Genomic DNA, 23,991 nt, shown 5'->3' with positions numbered 1-23,991 from the left:
CTTTCACATTTAATAAGGAAAACAAACTCCCCAAAGTCATGGAATCTCCTTTCTGGTCAACTCCTTAAGGATTACTTTGATAACACACTATTTAGAAGGGGTCATGTGTGACATGTAGCTAGATGTAAAAGTAACTATATGGAGAGATTCTGATTCAATATTAATACATATTGAGAAATGATCAACACAGTAAGTCTAGGTAACATCCATCACCATACATAGTTATAAAAATTTTTTTTCTTGTGATAAGGATTTGTAAGATCTACCCTCTTCACAACTGTCAAATATGCAATTCAGTATTATTAATGATAGTGACCATGCTGTATATTATACCCCCATGACTTATTTATAACCAAGTTTGTACTTTTTGAACCCTTTCACCCACTTTCCCCACCTCCCATGCCCCACCTTTGGCAATCACCAGTCTGTTCTCTGTATCTAAGACCCTGATTTTTTTTTAATTCCATTTCATTTTTTTATATGATAACTTTAAATGGGTCCCTCCACCTCAGTGTTTCCATGATTTGTAGAAAACAACACAACTGAACAACTACAACTACTATTTTACGCCTTAATGCTATCTCTCCTTCCACATTTATTTCATGAAGTACCATCATATTTTTAAGTTTATGCCTTGGAACATCTCTGATGTTTTCTGTGCACTGAATTTGTCATTATTAAGTTAGCAAACAGTAAAAGTAGTGTGAAAACACAGAGTATGAAATCCTAATATAAGCAAAACACTCAGATTGAAAGAACATGTATGTCGGGGCGCCTGGGTGGCTCAGTGGGTTAAGCCACTGCCTTCGGCTCGGGTCATGATCTCAGGGTCCTGGGATCGAGTCCCGCGTCGGGCTCTCTGCTCGGCAGGGAGCCTGCTTCCTCCTCTCTCTCTGCCTGCCTCTCTGCCTACTTGTAATCTCTCTCTGTCAAATAAATAAATAAAATCTTTAAACAAAAAAAAAAAAAAAGAAAGAAAGAACATGTATGTCTCCCTTTCCTCAGAAGGCAAAGGAAGTATTTATATTCTTTCATAACCAAAAGAGGATTGCAAAAAAACTCTCTTAATTATAAAGCAGCACAGAATCAGGTAATCTTGTATTTATTTAAATGGGATAATGACATGGTTTCCACTCCTGCAAAAAGGCATTGTAACTAAGCCAAATATGAGTATTTAAACACAAAAAGTGAGATTAACTTCAGTCATGTCTTCCCACGTCCAACTGACCATGTTGATAGTAAGAATTATGTGGTCCTAACTTGGGGGTAACACACACACACACACACACACACACCCCCTCAGGTAAGCAAGTAGCTCAGTGTAGCTGAAGCAGTACCTTTCCATCATCAGACCCATGGAACAGACAGTGACACTTGGTTTGTGTTGCAGATAGAAAGTTTCTGCATGCAGAGTCTGCTCTCCAGATTTATTATTAAAAAGAAAAGAACCACCTAGATTTTCCACCTAATTTTTCTTCAGGTAAAGCATAATGAAAAGACCTTGTTTGACCAAACTCTTAATTATTCTTAATTATTGTAAGGCTGACATCCTCAACTTTAGATTAGTAGGCAACTGTGTCATAGGAAGTGGAAGTATTAGTCAAAGAGCACAAAGTTTCATTTAGATAAGATGAATAACTCCGAGAGATCTACTGTACATCATAGAACCTATAGTTAGCAATAATGTATTGTATACATAAATTTTGCTAAAAGGGTAAATCTTGTATTCAGTCTTCTTGTCATTAATAATAAGAATAAGAATAATAAATAAGAGAAAGGGAGGAAACTTTTGGAGGGAATGAATAGTTTCATGGCATAGACCGTGGTGATGGTTTCATAGGTGTATACTTACCACCAAACTCATCAAGTTAAACACATTCATTATATACAACTTCTTATATGACAAAAAATTTAATATGTAATAAACAGTCTAATAAGTTCTGACAATATTCCTTCCTGCATCTTCCCTCTTCCTCTCAGCTGCTATAAATTGCTATTAATTTTTCCTCACAAGGTATGGTTGCTACAGTTGAAATATAAGTTCATCTTCTAACTCACCACTCTTCCTCCTTACATTTTCTCAGACTCTGCAACAGAAGGGTCTGTTGTACTGATCTTTGGAAATTCTTTCAAAGAGGCAAACCAGCAACAAAGACATTTGCTGCCAAGATGATAGAAGCTCTTCTATTCTATGCAAACCTATTTCACACCAAAGCCTCCAGAACAAGCCAACACATGTTCTTGCTACTTCTGCCAGCTCTGGCTGGGAAAGGATGTCTCCATTGAAAGAACAAGTCAGGAGATGTTTTTGAATATTTTGATAGGAAACATGGATTTGTTGGGCAAAGAAAGCCTGCTAAACTTTGCACAAAATCAAAGCTACTACTCCAGGCCCATGAGAAAATTATAAAATGTCATTCTATCTATTAGTCAATCAAAACAACTGTATTATGTTTTAATGATTAACAAAAGATAAATTTGAATTTTTTAACGTGGTTTGTTTTTTAATTGCGTGTTTTAAGTTAACAGTTAAGAGGTCAAGCTTTGGAGACAACTATTTGAGTTCAAACCGTAGCTTCACCACTTACTAGCTCTGTGTCCTTGGGCACCTACTTAATCACTCTGCACCTCCCTGGACTATTATTATGGAAATAATAGTCCTTACCTACATCAGGAGGTTTTTGTAAAGAGGTTACAAGCGTGCACTTTGACAGAGTAAGTGCTTATAAAGACTGTTGTTTTTTTATTGTTTTTATCATTATAATTTAAATCTTCAAAATGAACTCAACGTAGAGTTAAGAGTACTGACATGCAAAGTATTAAAACCATACAAACTCTAAACATCTATATTATCTGATCCAAAACCTTGTTTTACAGATGTTCAAACATGCTGAAAAGCAACTTGTTTATCAAGGGCAGAGTTAGGAACTGACTAGGTTAATTCTCTTCCTGCAACTCCAAACTGCCACTACAATATTTCTTTTTCACTAATCTTGTGCCTCATTCACATAGGCCACTCCACACTGGAAACTCCTTTGAACACATAAGCAAAGAGAGACGAATTTATTCATACCAAATTGTTATCTTAGATAGCCAAAATGATGAAAATCACCAGATGGTTATAAGTTTTCAGTTGGGCTTCCTTGGAAAGGGCAGAGTGGAGAGGTTTTTCCTGCTAAGAGTTTTGTTGTTGTTGTTGTTGTTGTTTCAGTAGTCACCACACCCAGCGTGAAACCCAAGGCAGGGCTCAAACTCAGGACCCTGAGATCAAGACCTGAGCTGAGATCAAGAGTTAGACCCAGTGGGCCCTCTAAGACCTCTAAGACTTTTAATTACATCATTTCCACCAAATAGAATAGGGCAGCCAGGTGGCTTTGGGGGAAAAAGGTTACTTGAAAATTAGCGTGAAAGGAATGATGCTCTTAACCCAACCTTCTGTAGTATCCATATGTTAGGTAACACCAACAGAATAGCAATTACAACACACACAGAAGAGACCACACTTTATATTCAGTTTCTATGATATACGGTGCCAAGTTGCTAGCCACATGAGAAAGAGTTTCATTTGCAAGAACTAGTTGACCCAACATAAAGTTGAAGGAAATGAAATTTATTTTCCTTTGCATGTTTTTTTACCTTATTTCTCAAACATGCTATGCCCAATGTTTTGAGAATCACTACCTCCTGCTTCCTTTAAAAAAACTGACCATACCTAGTTGATAAGTTTTTAATAATTAATAAAATAATTAATAATTAATTAAACAAATTAATAATTAATAAAACAATTAATAGTTGTTTTGGTAATTTAATTCAAGATAAAGTATCAATCACAGCAGCACTTTGTTATTCCTCCTTGGAGTAGATATCTTTAATACTCAATATCTGTTTACTTAGAAAACAAAGTGATTTCCATTATCATTAGGTCATAGGTCAGGAGGTGAGGTGTTTTAAGCATAAACACTTTCCAGGGTCCCTCAAATCACATATTTGGCATCTGTCCATGTAGGGCCACAGAGCATACCTGGGACTCAGGTTTCACTTTCTGACAAACAGACCTCAGGCATCTGGTCTCTAAGGAATAAAAGTAAATGACATGTTCCATAGACGTCCCACCATCTTATTATTCCTGAAAACCTAGAAGCCCCAATCTTCCTCTGATTTTTTTGTTTATTTCGGATGGCTTATCCATTCTCCTGAGGTGAAAATCAAAGGTATAATAAACATAAACCACACTCTGTAGACTTAACGATTCCAACTACTGAAAATTCCACCATGTAGATGGATTCTCCCACAGTGCCAAACAAGGAAACTCAGAATAGCACTTTTATGAACCATAAATCAATCCTTTAACAGGAGCTTTCACATGGGTTTTACTTTGTTCACCTCTAAGCCTTCCCTGTAATACTGCTCTGATTAATTTGGTGACTTGTCATCAAATGTCCTGATGACTTCAGACGCATGCTCTAATCCTAAAATTAAGAAAGAAGTATGATGATACACTCTCTTCCTCTTTCATACCCAGAGAAGAATTTGTCACAAGAAGTCTTTGTTGACTGACTTACCTCTATTGTAGCTGAGTCTACATGAAACGGGTGTGACTTTCTCAAAAGGTATGACATCACTCAGATATTGTTTCAGTAAACGTTAAGAGAGGTCCACCTGAAAAAAAAAAAATGTCATGGTAAATTAGCAGATTACTGCCCAGTCAAACAAGAGATCTGCTTTCAAGGCATATAGTAATGTTCATCATGATCTTTATGAATTAAAAAAAGTCTTTAACCACAATCGTACTTAGAGAAGCTAGTATAGGTCACTGTGATATTTAAAGTTAAATTATCAAGAGAAATTTTTTCCCGTTGCCTTCTTTGAATCAGTGTTTTGCTTCACTGGTTTGCTTAGCATTTAAACATATTTCTGTCTAGTAAAATCTCTATGTGGGAACTAGAGACGGGGATGAAATTCAAAATCAGTCCACTGCCAAAACAAAAAGAAAAAGAAAAAAAAAAGTACAGCTCAAACAAATCAGGTTTAAAAACGAACATCTTCCTAAAATCCTCAGGCACTAGAGAAATTTTGAATCTCTTCTCTTATATTTGAAAGACCGCTTTAACTCTCCAATTCCCTGGGTGTGTATAGATGTACCTGAGTTAATTAAATTATTATTTATCATATTAAGATATTTTCAATTACTTTTGTTACAAAAGTGAAGTTAGTACACAGATATAATCTGCCATTCACAAAAAAATAATTTGGGACTCAAGAATTACATTATAACTTTTAGTCAGTACAGCTCATGTAAACGTGTTCCAAAACAGTGGTTCCCCGTATTTTTTTTTCCCTCCATGATACAGGTGACAGATGACATTCACAAGCTCATATCCTCCTGTGGACAAATCCCCTCGAGGCTGCAAAGGCCTTCCCGGGGAAATAAACTCTCTCCACCCGAGATGGATGTCAAAATGCAAGTAAGTAACATCATTACTGAATAACTTTAGATCTGCTCTAATCATTTTAATAAGTAAGCCATTCACAAATTACAGAGCTTGATTATTAACAGATTACTACATCGACTGGTATGGCGCTGAAATAAAACACCGCCATCACCAAGATGAATTCTGAAAGGTAAATAAAAGAAATTTCATTTCCTCCAATCCTTGTTTTTTTCATTAAAATGAAAATCGTTCACTGTTTTTGAGATTCTGCCTCTCTCTACTAGAATACTTATAATTATTACTCCTGACAATTTGGAAAGATCTTTAACAATCGATATGATACGTCCAAATGTTCTCTCCAAAACTACTGAATCGCTTCTCTTTCACTTTTTCCTTAAATATAAGAACATCCCTTTGTCTACGTGCAAAAGAATGAAATAACTGCCAAGAAACCAATAGTCTGTTCTGTCTTCTGAGGGTTTTTTCCTGTGTGTCTCCATAGGCTCATTACTCACATTGAGTCAGTGTGATGGTTTCTGCCTGACACCCTCTGTAAACACTCCCAGGCCTGCCTGCAAGCCCGGCATGTCCTGTCACGTTGGGGATGGATTACAGTCCAGAGCTGCGGTTAAATACCAAATACTCTCCCCCCATCTTCCTAGCCTCGGCTATTTCCCTTATCTTTCCAAGAATCCCCATAAACAAATCAAACAAATCTTGAGGTAAACACCAAGCCCAGAAACTTACTCTGAAAATTTTTTTTTCAGAAACTGTAGTTGGTGGGTGGGTTGGGGGAACCTGGCAGGCTCAGTGGGTAGAGCATGCAACTCTTGATCTCAAGGTTCTGAGTTCAAGCCCCACATTGGGTGTGGAGCCTACTAAAAAAAAAAAAAAAAAAAAAAAAAAAAAAAAAATGTAGTTGAGTAGATAAAATCAACGTTCCCAAGTGTCACAATCCTGTTAATGAATGCTTGCTTTGTTCACCTCCAGAAGGAAAGATATTTTCCATATGGTTTATGGCTTTGCACTTTGTCACCCCTGAAAGAAAGGGAGTCTTAACACAGCAATGTTCTCCACTGGCCTCTGAACTTCACTTTACATTGTTCAGCCAGGCTTAGCAAGGTCCATCCTTAAAAAAATGGTGAGGAAGAGTGATTTTTGTCCACCTTATTTTGGAGACATTTACTGACATCTTTCCAGGAATATAATTGTCTCTTGTCCTTTCCCCTTTCCTCTCACTTTAAAGGCACACCCACATATGCATGCACACACCCACACCCCAGCCTCCAAAATAACCTCAGAGATGTACTCACTTATTCATTCATGCATGTACTCAACTTACATTTACTGAAGACCTACAAGGGTTCAGGCAAAGCTCTAGGTGCTGGATACAGAGCAGTTCACAGAGAAAACTTCCAGCCCTTACGGAGTTTACGTTCTAGTAAATGGCAACAGATAATATATAAATGCATAGTCTTCAGATTGCAATGTGCCAGGAAGAAAAAATGAAGCAGGGAAGGGGCATGGGGAGCTCTGGGGCTGGGAGTATTTTGATTTGTAAATGAGTGTTCGGAGAAGGCCTCACCGATAAGGTCATATTTGTGGGGCACAAAAAGTAAAGAGTGAGGGAGTAAACACTGTACCGGTCTAGAACAGAACCTTTTAGGGAAAGGGAATGGAGAGCGCCAAGACTCGGAGGGGGAGCATACCTGTTCAATCTGTGGTGTCTGTTACGGTGTAAATGTCTGATGAGAGATTAACATGCTGCCCTCCCAGTATGATGCATGTAACGGCTAAGGGCACCTTCAGCTAGAGGATTCCGGACGTTAGTCATTGGCAGGGAGGGGCTTCTGATGGGACACCAGTAGCTTGCTGAGCCTTTCTAGACACCACTTCTTTGGGCACACTGTGATCCAGCATTATTATAGTCCTATCACATTTTAAAACTAGTGGGAGTCATTAAAAAAAAAAATCTCTTGGGGCACCTGGGTGGCTCAGGAGGTTAAGCCTCTGCCTTTGGCTCAGGTCATGATTTCAGCGTCCTGGGATCGAGCCCTGCATGGGCTCTCTGCTCAGTGGGGAGCCTGCTTCCCCGCTCTCTCTCTGCCTACTTCTGATCTCTCTATCTCTGTCAAATAAATAAAATCTTAAAAAAAAAAAAAAAGAAAAAGAAAAAGAAAAAAGAATCTCTTAAGATATCGTCAGTACTTGGGGCACTTGGGTGGTTCAGTGGGTTAAGCAGCTGCCTTTGGCTCAGGTTTTGATTCCAGGTCCTGGGATCAAGCCCCTCACTGGGCTCCCTGCTCAGCAGGGAGCCTGCTTCTCTCTCTCCCTCTGCCCGCTGCTCTGCTTACCTGTGCTCTCTATCTCTCTGTCAAGTGAATAAATAAAATCTTAAAAAAAAAAAAAAAAAAAAAAAGACATCATCAGTACTCTACTTAGACCCAAGAGTGGGAAATTTTGGTTTTCTGGCTGAGCCAAATAGCATTTTGCAATTGCACCAATTGCAAATCCACCAATTCTCCTCTGCCCTGTGAACAATGTTAAGGATCTCCTCCCGCCATCTGGTTCAGGGACTTTGCCTCGAGCCAGTCCCATATATTGACTCACAAGGAGGAGCCTGGGGGGATCAGCTCTGTTAGACACTGTGACTCACTGCATGGGGCTCTCACTCTTTCTGGGTGTTGGTGCCAGTAGCTGTGCTCTCAGGGCTGACTGCTCCTGCCCCAAAGTGTGGTGACTGTTCATTAAGGACATGCTGGCTTCTCCGTGCTAGACCACAGGGCTTGCAGTCTGCTAGGCTTTGGTTATTACTCTGTTAGTTCTAGTTCAGAAAGGCAATAAAGCCATCCTCTACTCCAAGCTGGCCAGTTCCTGTCTCTTCCTGCCCAAGGTGTTGGTGGCTCTTGATCCATCTAACTGGGAAGTTCATGAGAATCTCAACATCCTGACTCTAGTGTCTGTGATGCCACTTCTGCCTTGTCTTGTGGGGAAAAGGACCAGGCCTCCTTCCTCAGGATTAAGGGACAGCGGGATCCTCTCCCATTTCTCCATATCCGCATGGGTGGTTCAGTGGTAGAATTCTCGCCTGCCATTTCTCCATATCCAATGTAACACACTGTCTTCTCAGCTGTCCCCTCAACTCCTCCAGCTTCATCCTGTCCATCCCCTTGTGCCACACGCAGTTCCATGTGTATACTGACACACGTCTTCACTATCAGCCAGGCACTCTGTAGCCCTAACTCACATCACCACCTGCCATCCTTCTCCTGTTCTTGAGCTGCAGTGTGTTCGGGGAAAACACACATACACAGACCAACACACATATGTGTATATGTGTGCATGCATGTATGCCTGTGCACATCACACACACACACACACACACAATCCCAGACCAATGTTTTCTGACCAGATCCACCATTAATTCATCCACAGTGCATTTTTCAAACACCTTCCCTTATAATCCTGCTTTTTACTTAAAATCAATTCCTTCTACTACATGGGCTTAGTTAAACAAATCTTTATTGATCACTAAATATTTGCTGGATCTGAGGGGTTGGGTCCACTATGAATAAGATATGACCTCTGCTTTCTAAGTACTAACAGTCTTGAGAGAAAGAGAAACGGGTGGAGTGGCAGACATGGGTGAAATCACCAGGAGCCACAATGTGATCGCTGCTACAAAGATTGTATGAATCATTTCAAACAGCAGCCCAGAAAATGAAGGGAAAGGTACCTAACTGCAGATGGAGAGTATGGAAAAAGTTGAATTGGGAATGACTCTCATGTTCTTAGCTTGGGTGGCCAAGCTGACAAAGCATGTGAGAGGCATATAAGGAAGTCATAGGCTTGAACTGGAGGGGTGTAGAGGGATTGCCAAAATCTTTTTTGGTCAGTATGTTAGTTTGACATCCCTACAAAATTATTATGGTACTTTGAGGTCCCCATGAAATATCCAGATGGTAATATTCCCATGTTAGAAGGTCAGGAGTGAAAGCTTGCACAAACAGAGTGCCTATAGAATCATCTCAGTACCAAGTAAGAAGGAAAGGAAAGAATTCAAAAGCTATAGCATTTAAGAGGGGGACAGACAATAAGAAGAGGGTGCAGAAAGAAAGAAAATTAGGTGACTGTTTCTGCCTCCTAAATCTACCTGCAATTGCATTTTCCTTCTCATTTCAAACTACTTGCTAGACTTTTCTAATTGGATATTGCTCTAATATCTCAGTACAATTTTCACTGGGAAAAAAAAAAAAAAAGCTTTTACTTCTGACTCCCTTGTTTGTGTTAATGTGGTTAAAAGAATGGTTTCTTCCCACCAACAGTGCCTATGTTTTGAGTTACTCTGTCCTGGTGGGTTCAGTGCCTTCTTCACAATTACTCATCCTTTAAGAATCAGCTCACCAGGGGTGCCTGGGTGGCTCAGTGGGTTAAAGCCTCTGCCTTCGGCTCAGGTCATGATCTCAGAGTCCTGGGATCGAGCCCCACATCCCGCTCTCTGCTCAGCAGGGAGCCTGCTTCCCCCTTCTCTCTCTCTGCCTGCTTCTCTGCCTACTTGTGATCTCTGTCTGTCAAATAAATAAGTAAAATCTTTAAAAAAAAAAAAAAAAAGAATCAGCTCACCACACCACCCCCACAGTCCCTCCTGCAAACCTTCTCTAATATCATGGTTGTCAGTGATAATTTGGGACTATGCAAATCCTAGGTTTGCATTATACCCTGCATATAGTTTGACCACTGCGTTTATAATAGTTTATAAGTTCTGCAGTTATATTATTTCATAAGTACTTATTTTTGCTTCTTGGGATGAAGAAATACTTATTTATCTTTGTATATTCCCAATAAAATGCAAATGAAATGTTTGGTGAACAGGGACAAACTAAATGTTGAATAAATTGACGAATGAATGAGTGGAGTGATGCCAGGAAAGGGATTCCTTCTTTTTCTGCCCTCTTCACATTATGTAGCGGTATTTCATATTTTCTCTTATATCTACATACCTTTTATCTATAGATGTCCTGTTAGTAAGCCTCCTGGTCATAAGGACTATTTTTATGTTGTAATGGCCATACATTATAATTTAAAAATCAGAAATTACCCAATTTAGCTCTCATCTCTTTGACATGAATTCTAATACATGCACCGAGATTTTCAGTAGATTTAAAGGGTCAGCCATCTGTCAAACTATTTCCCAAGAATGCCTGATGCATAAAGTGTTCTTTGATGCTGCAACGTGTCGGGAGTAAAGAGCTAGTGATAGTAGATAAAGGACACATTAGTTTTTGTTTCTACAAAATTTTTATGTTTTAGGTAATATTAAGAGATGACTCTAATAAGCCAATCACTTGAAACTTATTCTCATCTGTGTGTGTGTATAAACCAAAATATTACGGGAAGCATAACTCAGGTAGGTATTTTGAATATCTCTAGACATTAATTATTTGCACAACGTATAATTCAAACTGATACATTGTAAGTACATGTTTTTGTTATTTTTTTAATAAGTACATGTTTTAAGAAAAGTACATTTACTATAATGTTCAACTAATTTAGGGGGAAAACCCTGTTAAGTTAAATCTTTCACACCTTGTTAACACTCTATTTTAAGGCACTCAAGTGCTTTGTCAGTAACGGTATTTGCTCCTGTGTGCAGAGATTTATGAAATAGATTTACTCTCATGTCAGGAGAAAGAAGTCAGGAGCTAGAGTACTAGCTGTGTTTTACTCTGAACAACTGCCTTTAACTCGATGAGTCATAAGTTTCAGAATTTTTAAAGGGGAACAATTTTAAGAATGACATACAATGGTACTTGATAATGCATGTAGTCACACCTTCTCTCAAAGCCTTGGAGTAAATGTCTTAAAAAGAACACAATATTGAAACTGACTTTGTCGGTCTCTGAGGGAGCTGAATAATCCAACAGAAATAAAATTTGCTTTAGCTATTTCTTATTCTGAAAGCTACAGTTATGTTCATTACTAAACAGAAACCAAACTCTCAATAATGAGGCATAAATACTTGCCCATAGGACTCAGGTACAAGAGCACTAATTTTAGGTAGGATTTATATACCATCTCCAGGGTTGATTTGTGAAAATGTTTCGGTAAAGTCTGCCTTGTTTATTTAGGAGTTTTCCCAGAGTGATGGGGAATGAGAATTATCACTAAAGTGCTACCACCCACATCTAGCTCAAGAGAAAGGAATGGAAACTGAAGATATAACTTCTCTCCTGATTTAATTATGCACCCAATGCTTAAGAGTCTCCCTAGCACTCAGCACTGTTCTAGGCACTGGAAACACAGTGGAAAATTAAACACACTCTTCCTAGAAAGTTAGTCTCTGCTAACTTAGTCTCTAACACTTAAATAATACTATGAGAAGTCACTCAACAGTTAAGCCCTAACCAAAGAGAGGAGAGTATGGTTTTCTCCATTCAAAGACGGAGTGGTCCTTGGCAGCTAGGGAAGAAAGGGAATAAAGAGGAGATGCCAAATCTACTGGACCTGAAAAACTGGCAAGATAGGGCTGGGGAGAGAAGGGTAGGATAAACTGGGAGAGAAACAGGAGGGCACTTTTGACCACAGAACGAACTCTGCTATTGTGTTCAAATTGAATGCCAAACTTCTTTCTACCAGCATACCACATCCTTTATACTTTTATAGGCTCTTCCACTACGCCAACAGCAATAGTTAACCTTTCTTAGACGTTTCCTAGCCCGGTGCTGATTCCATTGTCTCTGTTTAATTAAGAAGAGTTCAACTTAACATTTACACTTGCAATTACATTACTAAAAACTACATTTATTGAACCTGATGTACTAAACACCGCAGAAGGCTTCCCATGGATTTTCCCATGGTTTAATCTTCACAACAGTTTCCGTGTTGGGTGCTATTTTTAATCCCATTAAACAGATCTGGAACTAAGGCACAGAGAGACTGTCCAGGTCACACGGCAAGTAACTACTGGAGCAAGGATTCTGACCTCTAGTTATTTTTTGTGTTAAGAGATTTTGTAAAACATATCGAAGTCTATCTTCCCCTTAACACCCCTAGAATATTCTCCTACCTGCGTCTAGTTAACAAGGAGTCAAAGGACTGTCCCTTTAGATCACCTGTGATTTTTCTGTTTCTCCCCTAACCAGGTAAACTGCAAACCTGTTGAAACCAATGAAGGGGGCACTGGGAAGAACCGAGAAGCCTTCACGGAGCCAGCCACCTAAATCCTGCTCCAGAACCCGAGCTCTCTGAAAGCAGGCCCAGGCTCCCCTGGCTGCAGTGAGGACACAGGTGCCCGCGCCACAGTCTCCTTGGCGCCACCTGAGCTCCGGGCCCGAGCACTTTCACAAAGCGCTGGACCCCTGAGCGGCCTCGGGCGGCCGGGGGCGCTCGCTGGACACCGCAGGTCTGGCTGCGGAGAGCCGGCTTTGCCCTTGGGCCGGGGCCGGGGCCGGGGCCGGGGTCGCGTGGCCCGCGCTGCTCTGGGGCTGCTCAGGCCGAGTCCCACCGGGTGACCCAGAGCCTCCCTTAGTCCCGGCCACTCTCCTGAGAGGAAGGAACCGGGAAGGACAGGACGGCGGGGCGGGGCCTGCCACCCAAAGTCCCCAGCCCAGGGACGTCACGGTCCCAGGTGCGTGTGCGACGAGGGGCGGGAGTCCACCGCGCGCCTCCCTCCTCTAAGGAATTCCCACCTCGGGCGCCAGCAGCTCGGGCGGGCTCACGGTTCCATTTTCCTCGCGGCGGCCGCACCTGGCACCGCGCCCCTGGCTAGGGCCGCGCGGCGGCAGCTCACAGCTGCCCTCGGGGCGGGAGCTTCGGGGCGGGGCCGGGGGCGCGCCGGCGGGGACGCGGGGGAGCGGCGGTGAGAGCCCGGCGAGCGGCCGGAGGCGAGGGCGCGGCGGAGGCGGGGGCGCGATGGCGCGGAGTGCGGAGGGCGCCGCGCTGCTTCTCCTGGTAAGTGCGGGCAGCGGGGACGCGGCGCCCCGGGCGGGCGAGGACGAAGACGCGGGCGGGCGCCGGGCTCGCGCCCTGACCTGTCCGCCTGCGCCTGAGCGGAGCCCGGCGCCGGACGCTCCTTCTTTGTGCCGCGAGGTGGGGAAGGGCTGGGCAGGCTGTGGCGAGCCCGAACCTCGAGGCTTCGGAAAAGTCGCTGGGTCTCCGCGGGCGTGTGGGAACCCGCCTGAGGTTCTGCTGTGCTGGCCGCCACCCTCCGGCCCTAGCGCCTCTTCTGGCCTCTGTGGTCCGTGGGTGTCGTGGGCCCGGAGCACCTTCCCTGGAGATCCGGGCTTTGTCTGCAGTCTTCTGCCTCCGACGGGCAACATGGACGCAGGGGAGACCGCGGCGGTGCCTTCGTGCGGGGTCGGGCGGTTCTGCACCGCCCGGTCCGCGTCAGTGAGCCGGAGAACCCGAGAAAGGCCTGGATTCCTAGACGGCTACAAAGGGCCCAAATAGGGTTTTCTAAAAACGCATCTTACGGAGTTTAATTTGTTGTTGTTAAAGCCACGTTACTGTCAAAATCACCCACATAAAGGTCGTTTTAACCTGAAGTTCACAAAGTCGGTGTTCTAAAGCTGTTTCCGGGAGTTAAAGATAATGAACATATGTAATAGTTTGAAGATTATTTTTTTCTCTTCCTTTGAAAAGGTGACAAACCGAAGTGCGGCGGCACAGTCACGTTGGATTTTCAGACTTTATTAACGAAAAGGGCTTGAACCACTGGAAAATAGTGTTGGGTCTCTAGAGCTACATTTCTTATGCTTGGTTTCAGTGCTCCGATTAAGTTTTAAGTATCTTTTCTCTGTTTGGTAAAGGAATTGCACATGGCTAAGAAATGTGTGGAGCTTTGCTAAATGGGTTTTGATAAAGTGAGTTATTCTCCTAATGTAAGTCCCGAGACTTAAATGTTCAGAGAGATTAGATACAAAGTCATACTCAGTTTTCTTCTATAATGGTTAAAATTCATTAAAAACAACACAAGTTCATTCTCTGTATTTAAAATTTCTAACTTCCGGGGCACCTGTGGGCTCAGTGGGTTAAGCGTTTGCCTTGGGCTAAGGTCATAGGTCATGATCCCAGGGTCCTGGGACCCAGCCCCCAGTGGGGCTCACTGCTGAGAGTCAGCTTCTCCCTCTGCCTGCGGCTCCAGACTGCTCATGCGCTCACACTCTGTCTCCCTCTTCCTCTCACAGAAATAAAATCTTTTACAAAGTAATTAATTATTTAATTAAAGTTCTAACTTCCGGAAGAGTACCTTCTCTCTCTCCCAGAATTGCAATGGAGGGGGGAAAAAATGGACGCATACACACACACACATATTTAATAGTATTAATACTAGTTAATTATGTTAATATATATTTTTTCCTGTTTTGTGTATGTGTGTATATCACAGGAAAAAAAAAAGATAACTAATCCAATCCAGGAATTTTAGTGAAGTCTCACTGGAATAACATAATTAAGACCTCCAGACCTTTGGCACACCAGTTCATTTTCATGCTGTGTTTATCCATTTCATTTTGCTGAAGTCACTGAGGTAATTTTCAGTCAAGTTCATTTTGTTAATAAAACTTTACTGTGACTGGCCTCTGGAATAATAGAGCAACTACTTTTCTCCTTGTGATACCTCTTGGCTAGGTAGAATACCAACCTAACATAGCACCTGGCTTACCCTGAGGTTAAATATTAAATTCCTTTCACATAGGAAAAGAACTGCCTTAGTTCTCAAATGGTATACCGAGCAGGCCAAGTCATGTAAATTTTTGGAGAAATAGCTCATAATTTATGCACATTTTCTGTTTCAGCAATCCAGTATTTTTACTCTATCAGGCAATAATTGACTTCTTTATGAAGTGATAACAACTAACTGAACTGGAACAGATTCTAGACTATTATTTGTATTTTCTGCCATTTTTTAAAAGATTTTATTTATTTATTTGATGGACAGAGATCACAAGTAGGCAGAGAGGCAGGCAGAGAGAGGAGGAAGTAGGCTCCCTGCTGAGCAGAGCGCCTGATTCAGCCTCCATCATGACCTGAGCCAAAGGCATAGGCTTAACCCACTGAGCCACCCAGGTGCCCCTGTTATGCTTTTTGTGATATAAATTTGAGTATGTTTATCTTTGGTCAAAGAACAATGGACAGTTCTCCCCACACACCCCCACCCCCAACCCCACCCCCGGGTGTTTGAAGTTGAAAGTTTACTCTTTGGTAAAGAATAGAAAGCAACTCATCTTTCAGGAGTTCTTGAGAAAATGAGTCATTTATAGAAGGGAATATAAATTGTATTCTGTACGGGTCAGAGTTCAGTTACAGATAACAGAATTCATTCTAGCTAGTTAAAGCAAGAAGGGATATATTTCAGGGCACTAAGTTGATTGCGTGAGTATAGAAAGGATGGAGGAAACAGACTTCATTTTGAGTTGTCAGTAATGACTTCCAAGCCACACAGCCAAACCCAAGTACTTAGGGAGTTGCCGTCTCTCTTGTGATCAGAAACCACCAACTGCCAATCCCACAATGCAGAAATTGCCATGATCTGGATGCTATCTTTGCTGCCAGGTCCAGAACCATGCGTATTTACTAGGAGGCATGCCAACTAAATGTACCAGGATCCTGCCTCTTGGCACCCATTAATCTAATGGTAGGCACTGAGACAGTAATAAGATTGGGGCAAAAACCCAACGGCGTCCTACATACTAGGCTTGCCAGTATGCATATAGCTTCTACTTCACTTCCTTCTTTCAGATCTTATGTAAAAGCTGATTGATAGAACCTAAATCACGTTTAGAACTTTGTAGCTGCAAGGCAATCAACCTGTGGTCTTTAGCTTTCCTTTGCAGTTCAGGGAGACACACAAGGAAGGAGACACTGAGTAGCCCACACAACTATCACACATTTAGGCCAACTCTATCAAAATGGAAAATAGAAACAATTGCATGACCATCTTTCCTCTTCGAAAGTGTTTTACCTGAGACTTACCCACTTCCAAATGCTCCACAGATAGAATTCAGAGGGCCCTTAGACATGGCTGGGAATAAATTACATATCTATGTTTACTAATCTCTATCTGAAATTTAGCATTTCTTTAAATCATGAGTATAAGAAAGACCCTGCCTTAGCATTAGGAGTACCTGTGATTTTGTCACAAATATTGTCATATCATACTATAGTTACCTGAAAATACCATTTGTTCTCATTACTAAAAGACTTCTAAATCTTATTGTTAATGTATTGATAATGAAGAATGATGTCACTACATCGCAAATTGATGTTTCTTAAATTCTGACCATTTCAGTGTAGTGGAATTCATTCATAATCCAATGGTGGGGTTTTTTTTTTTATTTTACAAATTTCAAAATATTATTCTGAAAAAGGGTCCATAGGCTTCACCAGACTGCTAAAGAGGGCAGACTGCTAAAGGGGGGAGATTTTCTGATGGTTGCCTCCGTTTTGCCTTTGACTAATTAAGCTTGTTTTTAAAAACCAAACTACATTTTAAGGATTCGGTGATAAATTGTATTATGAACAGTCATATCTACTGGTGTATTAGTTTGCTAGGGCTGCTGTAACAAAGTACCAAAAATTGGGTGGCTTAAAACGGTAGACATTTATTGTCTCACAGTTCTAGATGTTAGAGGTCTGAAGTCAAGGTGTCAGCAGAGCTATGTTCCCTCTGAAATCTGTAGATTTCCTTCCTTGCCTCTTCGTAGTGTTTGGCGGTTTGCCAGCTATCTCTGGCATTCCTTGCCTTTTAGACACCTCACTGCCATCCTCCAGTTTCACGTCACATTCTTCTTCTATCTCTTCTTACCACCTTACCTATGCACATTCATTTGGCCTAATTCTCCCCAATCTTAGACATACTTAATGAGCTAAATTAAAATCCCCATGGTTGAGGTCCAGAAATATGTACTGATAGAAACTTTGCAGCTAATCTAATTATTAGATAGGTATAAGAGTGAGAATTACTGGTCTAAGTTTTACAAAACAGTTGAATCATGAATGAGGCATACAAATATTTATATAGAAAAAAAAATTACACATTGACTAGGGATTTTTTTTAAACTGCCAAATAATAGAAAAATCAGAAACCTTAGCTGAAATCATAAATGAACTTTAGATCAATTTGAGCATTTCTTAATCATAGCTTCCCCCGCCCCTGTTTTTCAAAGTGCCACAAATTAAGAGCTGAATAACACTTTCCAAGCATATTGTCCATATATAAGAGATTATTTTCTTAGTTAAGGTTATCTTAAAGTAACAATTGTATACCACATATGACATTGTACTATTTTTGTTTATTTCAAATTATTAAAAATTATTGAGATTGTTATTAGATGCAAAGCTTAATGATTAAAGTAAAATAAGCTAGAATATCAGGATTTATATTGTAGTCTAAATGGTGATATGGTAGTGCTCATAAGAAGAGGAACTATGTAGAAACTAACCATATAGGACCACTGTTGAGTAATGCCTTGCTCAATTTTAAGCATACTAGACATTGGGAGACCGTGAAAAAGCCAGACATGTTCTGCCATCATGGTGTTTATGGTCTAGTAAACAAGTAAATGGCTAAATTCAAATTGGGTTATAGTAAGGAGAGTAATGATAAAACAACAGATAATACCAGGAAGCCTACAGAACGAACTCCAACACTGAATATCCCACCAATATCTGAGAATACTTATAAATTAGTGAGAAGATGACATGAAGAGAAGAAGGGGGAAGAATTCTAGGTAGAGAAAAGAGTATATCCAAATATACTGAAGACATGGGTGCATGGTTCTTTGGAAGAAGAGAAGGAGTTCATTGTCGGTGGAACATACAGTGTGAGACAAAACCCATGCAGAAAGATGAGTTCAGCCTTCTTGATACCAAGGGAAGCCACAGAAGGCTAATATACATATTTAGGGAGGCTAATAAGGCTAATAACACTAGTAAACATATTTAGGGAGGTGTTCAAATCATTAAGAAAATAAAACACGAATTTTGGTTGAGTTGGTCAGAAAAAGGTCAAGAAAGAAGTGATAGTAGTTGACTGGTTAGAAACAGTTTTTCTTCATTTTTTTTTTAAGAGATGTTCCAAAATTAGGGGTGTTGTGATCAAAGATGGGCAGAAAAGTCCAGAGAGTACAGTAGTGGGAGGGTTTAGCCTGGCAGGAGGGTTGGCTTGGGAACAATGATTCTCAAGAAAAATTTGGGGGACAGGGGTTTGGAAGGTGCATTTTGGTTGTCACAAGGCTCAGAATTATATTGATGTTTAATACCCCAAATCCAGGGATGCTAAGCCTCCAGCGTTCTTCAGAACCGTCAAGGAGAATTGGACGCTCATGAATATTTTTCTTCCTGAAAATGCCAATAGCACCCCCATTGAGAAGTGGTGATAGACAAATAGTGAGCTTCTAATGAGGGATTCATCTTACTTATCTCTATTCTCTTTTGAAAATCCAAATAATCTCTTATCAGTCAAGTGGGTACTGCTTGGGTGATTGGAGAATGAGAGGGGAGATTTGGGTAGAAATGAAATGAGAGAAGAGTTCTGGTTCTCCCTATTCTAAACTACCTCCATCCCATTATTCTTTCAAGTTCCCTACAAAGCAAACCAATAAAGAAAGAAAGAAAGAAAACTGGGAGGTGGCAGTTTAGGAAGATCCTGATCTCACGTCCTCCCACAGACACAACAAATCTGCGACTGTATAGGAAATAATTCCCTGTGAAGGGGCCCTAGAAATTAGGTCAACAAAGCCTCCACAACAGGGGACAGCAACAAGATAGGTAGAAGAGGACAACCGTAGTACAATCAGTCATATCTGTAATAGCTAGTTAATGAAAGTACAAAATAAGAATATCACATCAAAAACATAAAACAAGGGGGCACCTGGGTGGCTCAGTGGGTTGGGCCGCTGCCTTTGGCTCAGGTCATGATCTCAGGGTCCTGGGATCGAGTCCCGCATTGGGCTCTCTGCTCAGCAGCGAGTCTGTTTCCCCCTCTCTCTCTGCCTGCCTTTCTGTGTACTTGTGATCTCTGTCAAATAAATAAATAAAATCTTAGGGGAAAAAAAACAAACATAAAACAAGGAGGGGTGCAAAAGTGTAGTGCTTTTAGACAGCATTTAAACTTAAGTGACCACCAACTTAAAATAGATGGCTATGTACATAGGTTGCTATATATGAACCTCATAGTAACCATAAACCAAAACCTATAATAGATACACAAAAAATAAAGTGAAAGAATTCCAAACAACACTAAAGAAAATTGCAAATCACAAGAGAACAAGGAAAGAAAGGAACAAAGAATTACAAAAACAACAAAAAAATAATTAACAGAATGGCAATAAATACATACCTCTCAATAATTACTTTAAATGTAAATGGACTAAATGCCCAATCCAAAGACACGGAGTAGCTAAATAGATAAAAAAATACCAGGGCCTGCCTATAGGCTGCCTACAGGAGACTGATTCACTTTAGATCTGAAGACACACACAGACTGAAAGTGAAGAGACAGAAAAACATATTCAATGTAAATGGAAGCAGAAAGCAAGCTGGGGTAGCAATACCTGTATCAGACAAAATAGACTGGTGTAACAAGAGAGAGAGGTGTAACAAGGTGTAACAAGAGAGAGAGAAGGGTGTCACATAAAGGGGTCAATTCAACAAGAAGACATATTGCTTGTAAATATGCATCCAACACAGGAGTACCTACATATTTAAAGCAAATGTTAACAGACACAGATGGGAAATTGACAGTAATACAATAACAGTAGGGGATTTTAACACCCCACTTACATCAATGGATAGATCATCTAGACCCAAAATTAATAAGGAGACATTGACCTGGAATGATGCATTAGACCAGATGGACTTAATAGATTATTACAGAACATTGCATCCCAAAGCAGCAGAAGACACATTCTTCTCCAGTGCACATGGTACTTTTCCAGGGTGGACCACAATTTAGGCCACAAAACAAGTCTCAGTAAACTTAAGGTTGAAATCCTATTAAGTATTTTTTTCTGACCACAGTGGTATGAATCTAGACATCAGTGGCAAGAAGAAAACTGGGGAAGACACAAACACATAAACACTATAACATGTCACTAAACAAGCATTGGGCCAATTAAGAAATCAAAGAGGAAATCAAAAAGTACCTTGTGACAAATGAACATGTAAACACAATGTTCCAAAATCTATGGGATGCAGCAAAAGCAATTCTAAGAGGGAGTTTTACAACAATAGAAGCCCACTTCAGGAAACAAGAGACATTTCAAATAGACAATTTAACCTTACACCTAAAGGAACTAAAAAAAGAGGGGCACCTGGTTGGCTCAGTCAGTTAAACATCTGCCTTTGATTTCAGCTCAACTCATGATCTCAGAGTTGTGAAATCGAGTCCTGCTTCAGGCTCTGAGGTGGGCACGTAGTCAGCTTAAGATTTCTCTCTTCCCTAACCCCCTCTTCAAATAAATAAATAATTCTTTTAAGAAAGGAGGGGGAGGGGAAACTAGAAAAAGAACAGAGCCCAAAGTTCTTAGAAGGAAGGAAATAATAAAGATGAGAGCAGAAAAATAAAATAGAGATTAAAAATATAGAAACTGAGAGCTGGACCTCTGAAAAGATAAACAAAATTGACAAACTCTCAGCCAGACTCATCAAGAAAAATAGAAAAAGGGTCCAAATAGAATCAGAAATGAAAGAGATGTTAAAACCAATACCACAGAAATACAAATGATCACAAGAGACTACATGAACAATTCATATGCCAACAAATAGACAACCTAGAAGAAATGGATAAATTCCTGGAAACATATAGTTCTCCAAGACTGAGAATGTAAATTGGTACAGCCACTATGGAAAACAGTATGAAGGTTCCTCAAAAAATTAAAAATAGCACTACTATGTGATCTGGCAATTCCTCTTCTAGGTATATATCCAAAAATACATATGCACCCCAATGTTCATTGCAAGCCAAGGAATGGAGGCAGCCTAAATGTCCATCAATAAATGGATGCAGGGGGTGTGTGTGTGTGTAATGAAATATTACTCAGCCATACAAAAGAATGAAATCTTCCCATTTGCAACAACTTGGATGGACTAGAGGATATTATGCTAAGTGAAATAACTCAGGTTAAGACAAATACCATATGGTCTCACATATATGTAGAATCTAAAAAATGAAACAGAAGCACTCTTAAAGAGAAAAACTGATGGTTGCCAGAGGAGGCTGGGAGGTTAAATGAAATAGGTAAGGGGAGGATTAAGAAGTACAGTCTTCTGGTTACAAAATACATAAGACTATATTCTCTACCCTGTACATAGAGAATATAGTCAATAATACTGTAACAACTTGTATGATGAGAGCTCCTAATTGCCGAGGCTTGTGATGATCATTTCATAATGTATATAAATACCAAATCACTATGCTGTATACCTGAAACTAATAAAATATTATATTATCCATTATTCTTCAGTGAAACGTACTTTAAAAGCTAAAAATAAAAACATTACATTAAATTGCCCTTATCCACTCTCTCATCTTAGAGATCTACTCTCTTTAGACCCTGAAGGTGCTAGCTGAAAAGTTATGCAAGATACCTAAGTCAGTCATATTTTAATACTGTTAATCATCTCTTCTTTCAAATATCTCCTTTCTTTGCTTCCATAATACTCTACTGGGAGTTCTGTCACCTCTAGGAAGCTGCAGTGGCTCTCAGCTCCATTTCTAGCCCAGCACTTTAGAGGGGCACGCTGTACACACATTACTGGTGACATATCAGATATGAGTGGGAGGCAGGGGAGGTGCAGAGTGGGTGGTAACAGCTGAGGCTGGGAGAGTGCTGCCTTTAGGAGAGAGTGAGTGTATCCCTTGCCACCCTTTGAGCCATAGTGCTTTACTCTTTATTGTCTAATATCTTTCCCCAGGATCTAAGCCTACCATGTCTACAAGCTATGCTCTGAAAATTGCATCCCTTTAGCCACTCAGACTTAAAATTTCAGTACCTCTGACACCTTCCCCTATCCTCCACACACAGGGCATTGCCAAGGATTAGTTGAGTCCTCTGAAAGGTTTGGCTTTACCCATCCATCCTCCTGCCATTACCCTATGCTTGTCCTCATGCTATCTCCTCTGGCTTATTACTTTAATGTTCAGACTGTCTTTCATCTTACACAGTACTGCCAGAAAACTTTCTGGAGCCCTAGTGTTAGAGCATCCCTAATCAGAAGCTGTCAGTGAAGAATCTTAACATAGGGGCACCTGGGTGGCTCAGTGGGTTAAGCCTCTGCCTTCGGCTCGGGTCATGATCCCAGGGTCCTGGGGTCGAGTCCTGTATCGGGCTCTCTGCTCAGCAGGGAGCCTGCTTCCCCTCCTCTCTCTCTGCCTGCCTCTCTGCCTACTTGTGATCTCTGTCAAATAAATAAATAAAATATTTTAAAAAAAAACATTGGAAAAGCAGGTAAATGGTTATGACAAATCATTATAATGTATTGCATTCAGACTTAAAGTATGTAGTTTACCTAAATTCAAATTCAGAATTGAAAAATTAAAGTTCAAAATACTGTTTTTCTTGGCTATAATATTTAACCATTAAAAAAGAAATTTTATAAAGACTACCTCCCCTCAAGAATAAAAAAAATTAGAAAAAAAGAAGATTAAGAGTATGGTAGGTGAAACTCTAACCTAAATCTAACCTACATCAGGTTGATCAGGGAAGTTCACCAAAATCACTGGTCCACTCTTATTGCATTGTGTCATTTAAACTTTTCTGAATCTATAAGTTTCTGCCACTACAGAGTTTCTGCCATGACTTTCTTGGGCCTACAAAGGCTGTACTATGAACCAGACCTCTAGCTTTAGTTTATATGAATAGAAAAGTCAGGGTATGGGGTTAGTGGAAATAAACAAGTAGCATCCATGACCCTCATCTCTTTTTATTTCCTTTGGATTATTTTAGCTAAAGCTGCAAACACTTTAGGAATGGATTGGGGATAAACCAAGGATCCTTAGGGCAGTTTCTGATTTTGGCTTCCATATAGTAAAATGGAGAAATGAAGAATTTTAAAACATTCTGCTTCGTGGGAAGAGTGGGTGAGAAAGGGAAATAACACAGGTGCTTCTGTGGTTATCCAGGGGGTGGGCATGAGTTTGAAGAACAACAGCAGATGCATGCTAGATCATCTCTATTTGAGTCCTAAATATTGTCTACTGACCTCTAAAGTTAATTCTGGCTGAGCAAAAGTAATAAGCCATTAGACTGTCCCAGAGTTGAAACAGCTTTTAAACTACTTTGTAGGGGCACCTGGGTGGCTCAGTGGGTTAAAGCCTCTGCCTTCAGCTCAGGTCATGATCCCGGGGTCCTGGGATCAAGCCCCGCATAAGGCTCTCTGCTCAGCGGGGAGTCTGCCTCCCCCCCACTCTCTCTGCCTGCCTCTCTGCCTACTTGTGATCTCTGTCTATCAAATAAATAAAATCTTTTAAAAAAATAAATAAATGAACTACTTTGTATCCCTCTACAGTTCATCTGTATTAAGATATTTATTGGTCTGAGTTATTAAAGCTTAAGGGGTC

At 40.5% G+C, this 23,991-nt stretch overlaps 1 protein-coding gene and 1 long non-coding RNA gene across 2 annotated transcripts in view; both read left to right on the top strand.

Moving 5' to 3' along the window:
• Positions 1-4,573: 4,573 nt before the first annotated feature.
• Positions 4,574-12,664, top strand: LOC122902956. The gene is made up of 3 exons (XR_006383897.1): positions 4,574-4,610; positions 5,352-5,465; positions 12,575-12,664. It is a non-coding gene; the product is annotated as an uncharacterized LOC122902956 (long non-coding RNA).
• A 665-nt stretch (positions 12,665-13,329) lies between these two features.
• The window catches only part of DSG2 (desmoglein 2), a 45,700-nt gene continuing 35,038 nt past the window's right edge, over positions 13,330-23,991 (top strand). The window contains exon 1 of the mRNA XM_044243220.1: positions 13,330-13,382. Within this exon, the coding sequence (XP_044099155.1) occupies positions 13,344-13,382 (39 nt within the window). The 5' untranslated portion in view covers positions 13,330-13,343. The remainder of the gene's footprint in view (positions 13,383-23,991) is intronic.

The sequence above is a fragment of the Neovison vison genome, chromosome 3 (genome assembly GCF_020171115.1).
Source record: "Neovison vison isolate M4711 chromosome 3, ASM_NN_V1, whole genome shotgun sequence".
NCBI lineage: Eukaryota > Metazoa > Chordata > Mammalia > Carnivora > Mustelidae > Neogale > Neogale vison.
This window is presented reverse-complemented; position numbering and strand designations above follow the sequence as displayed.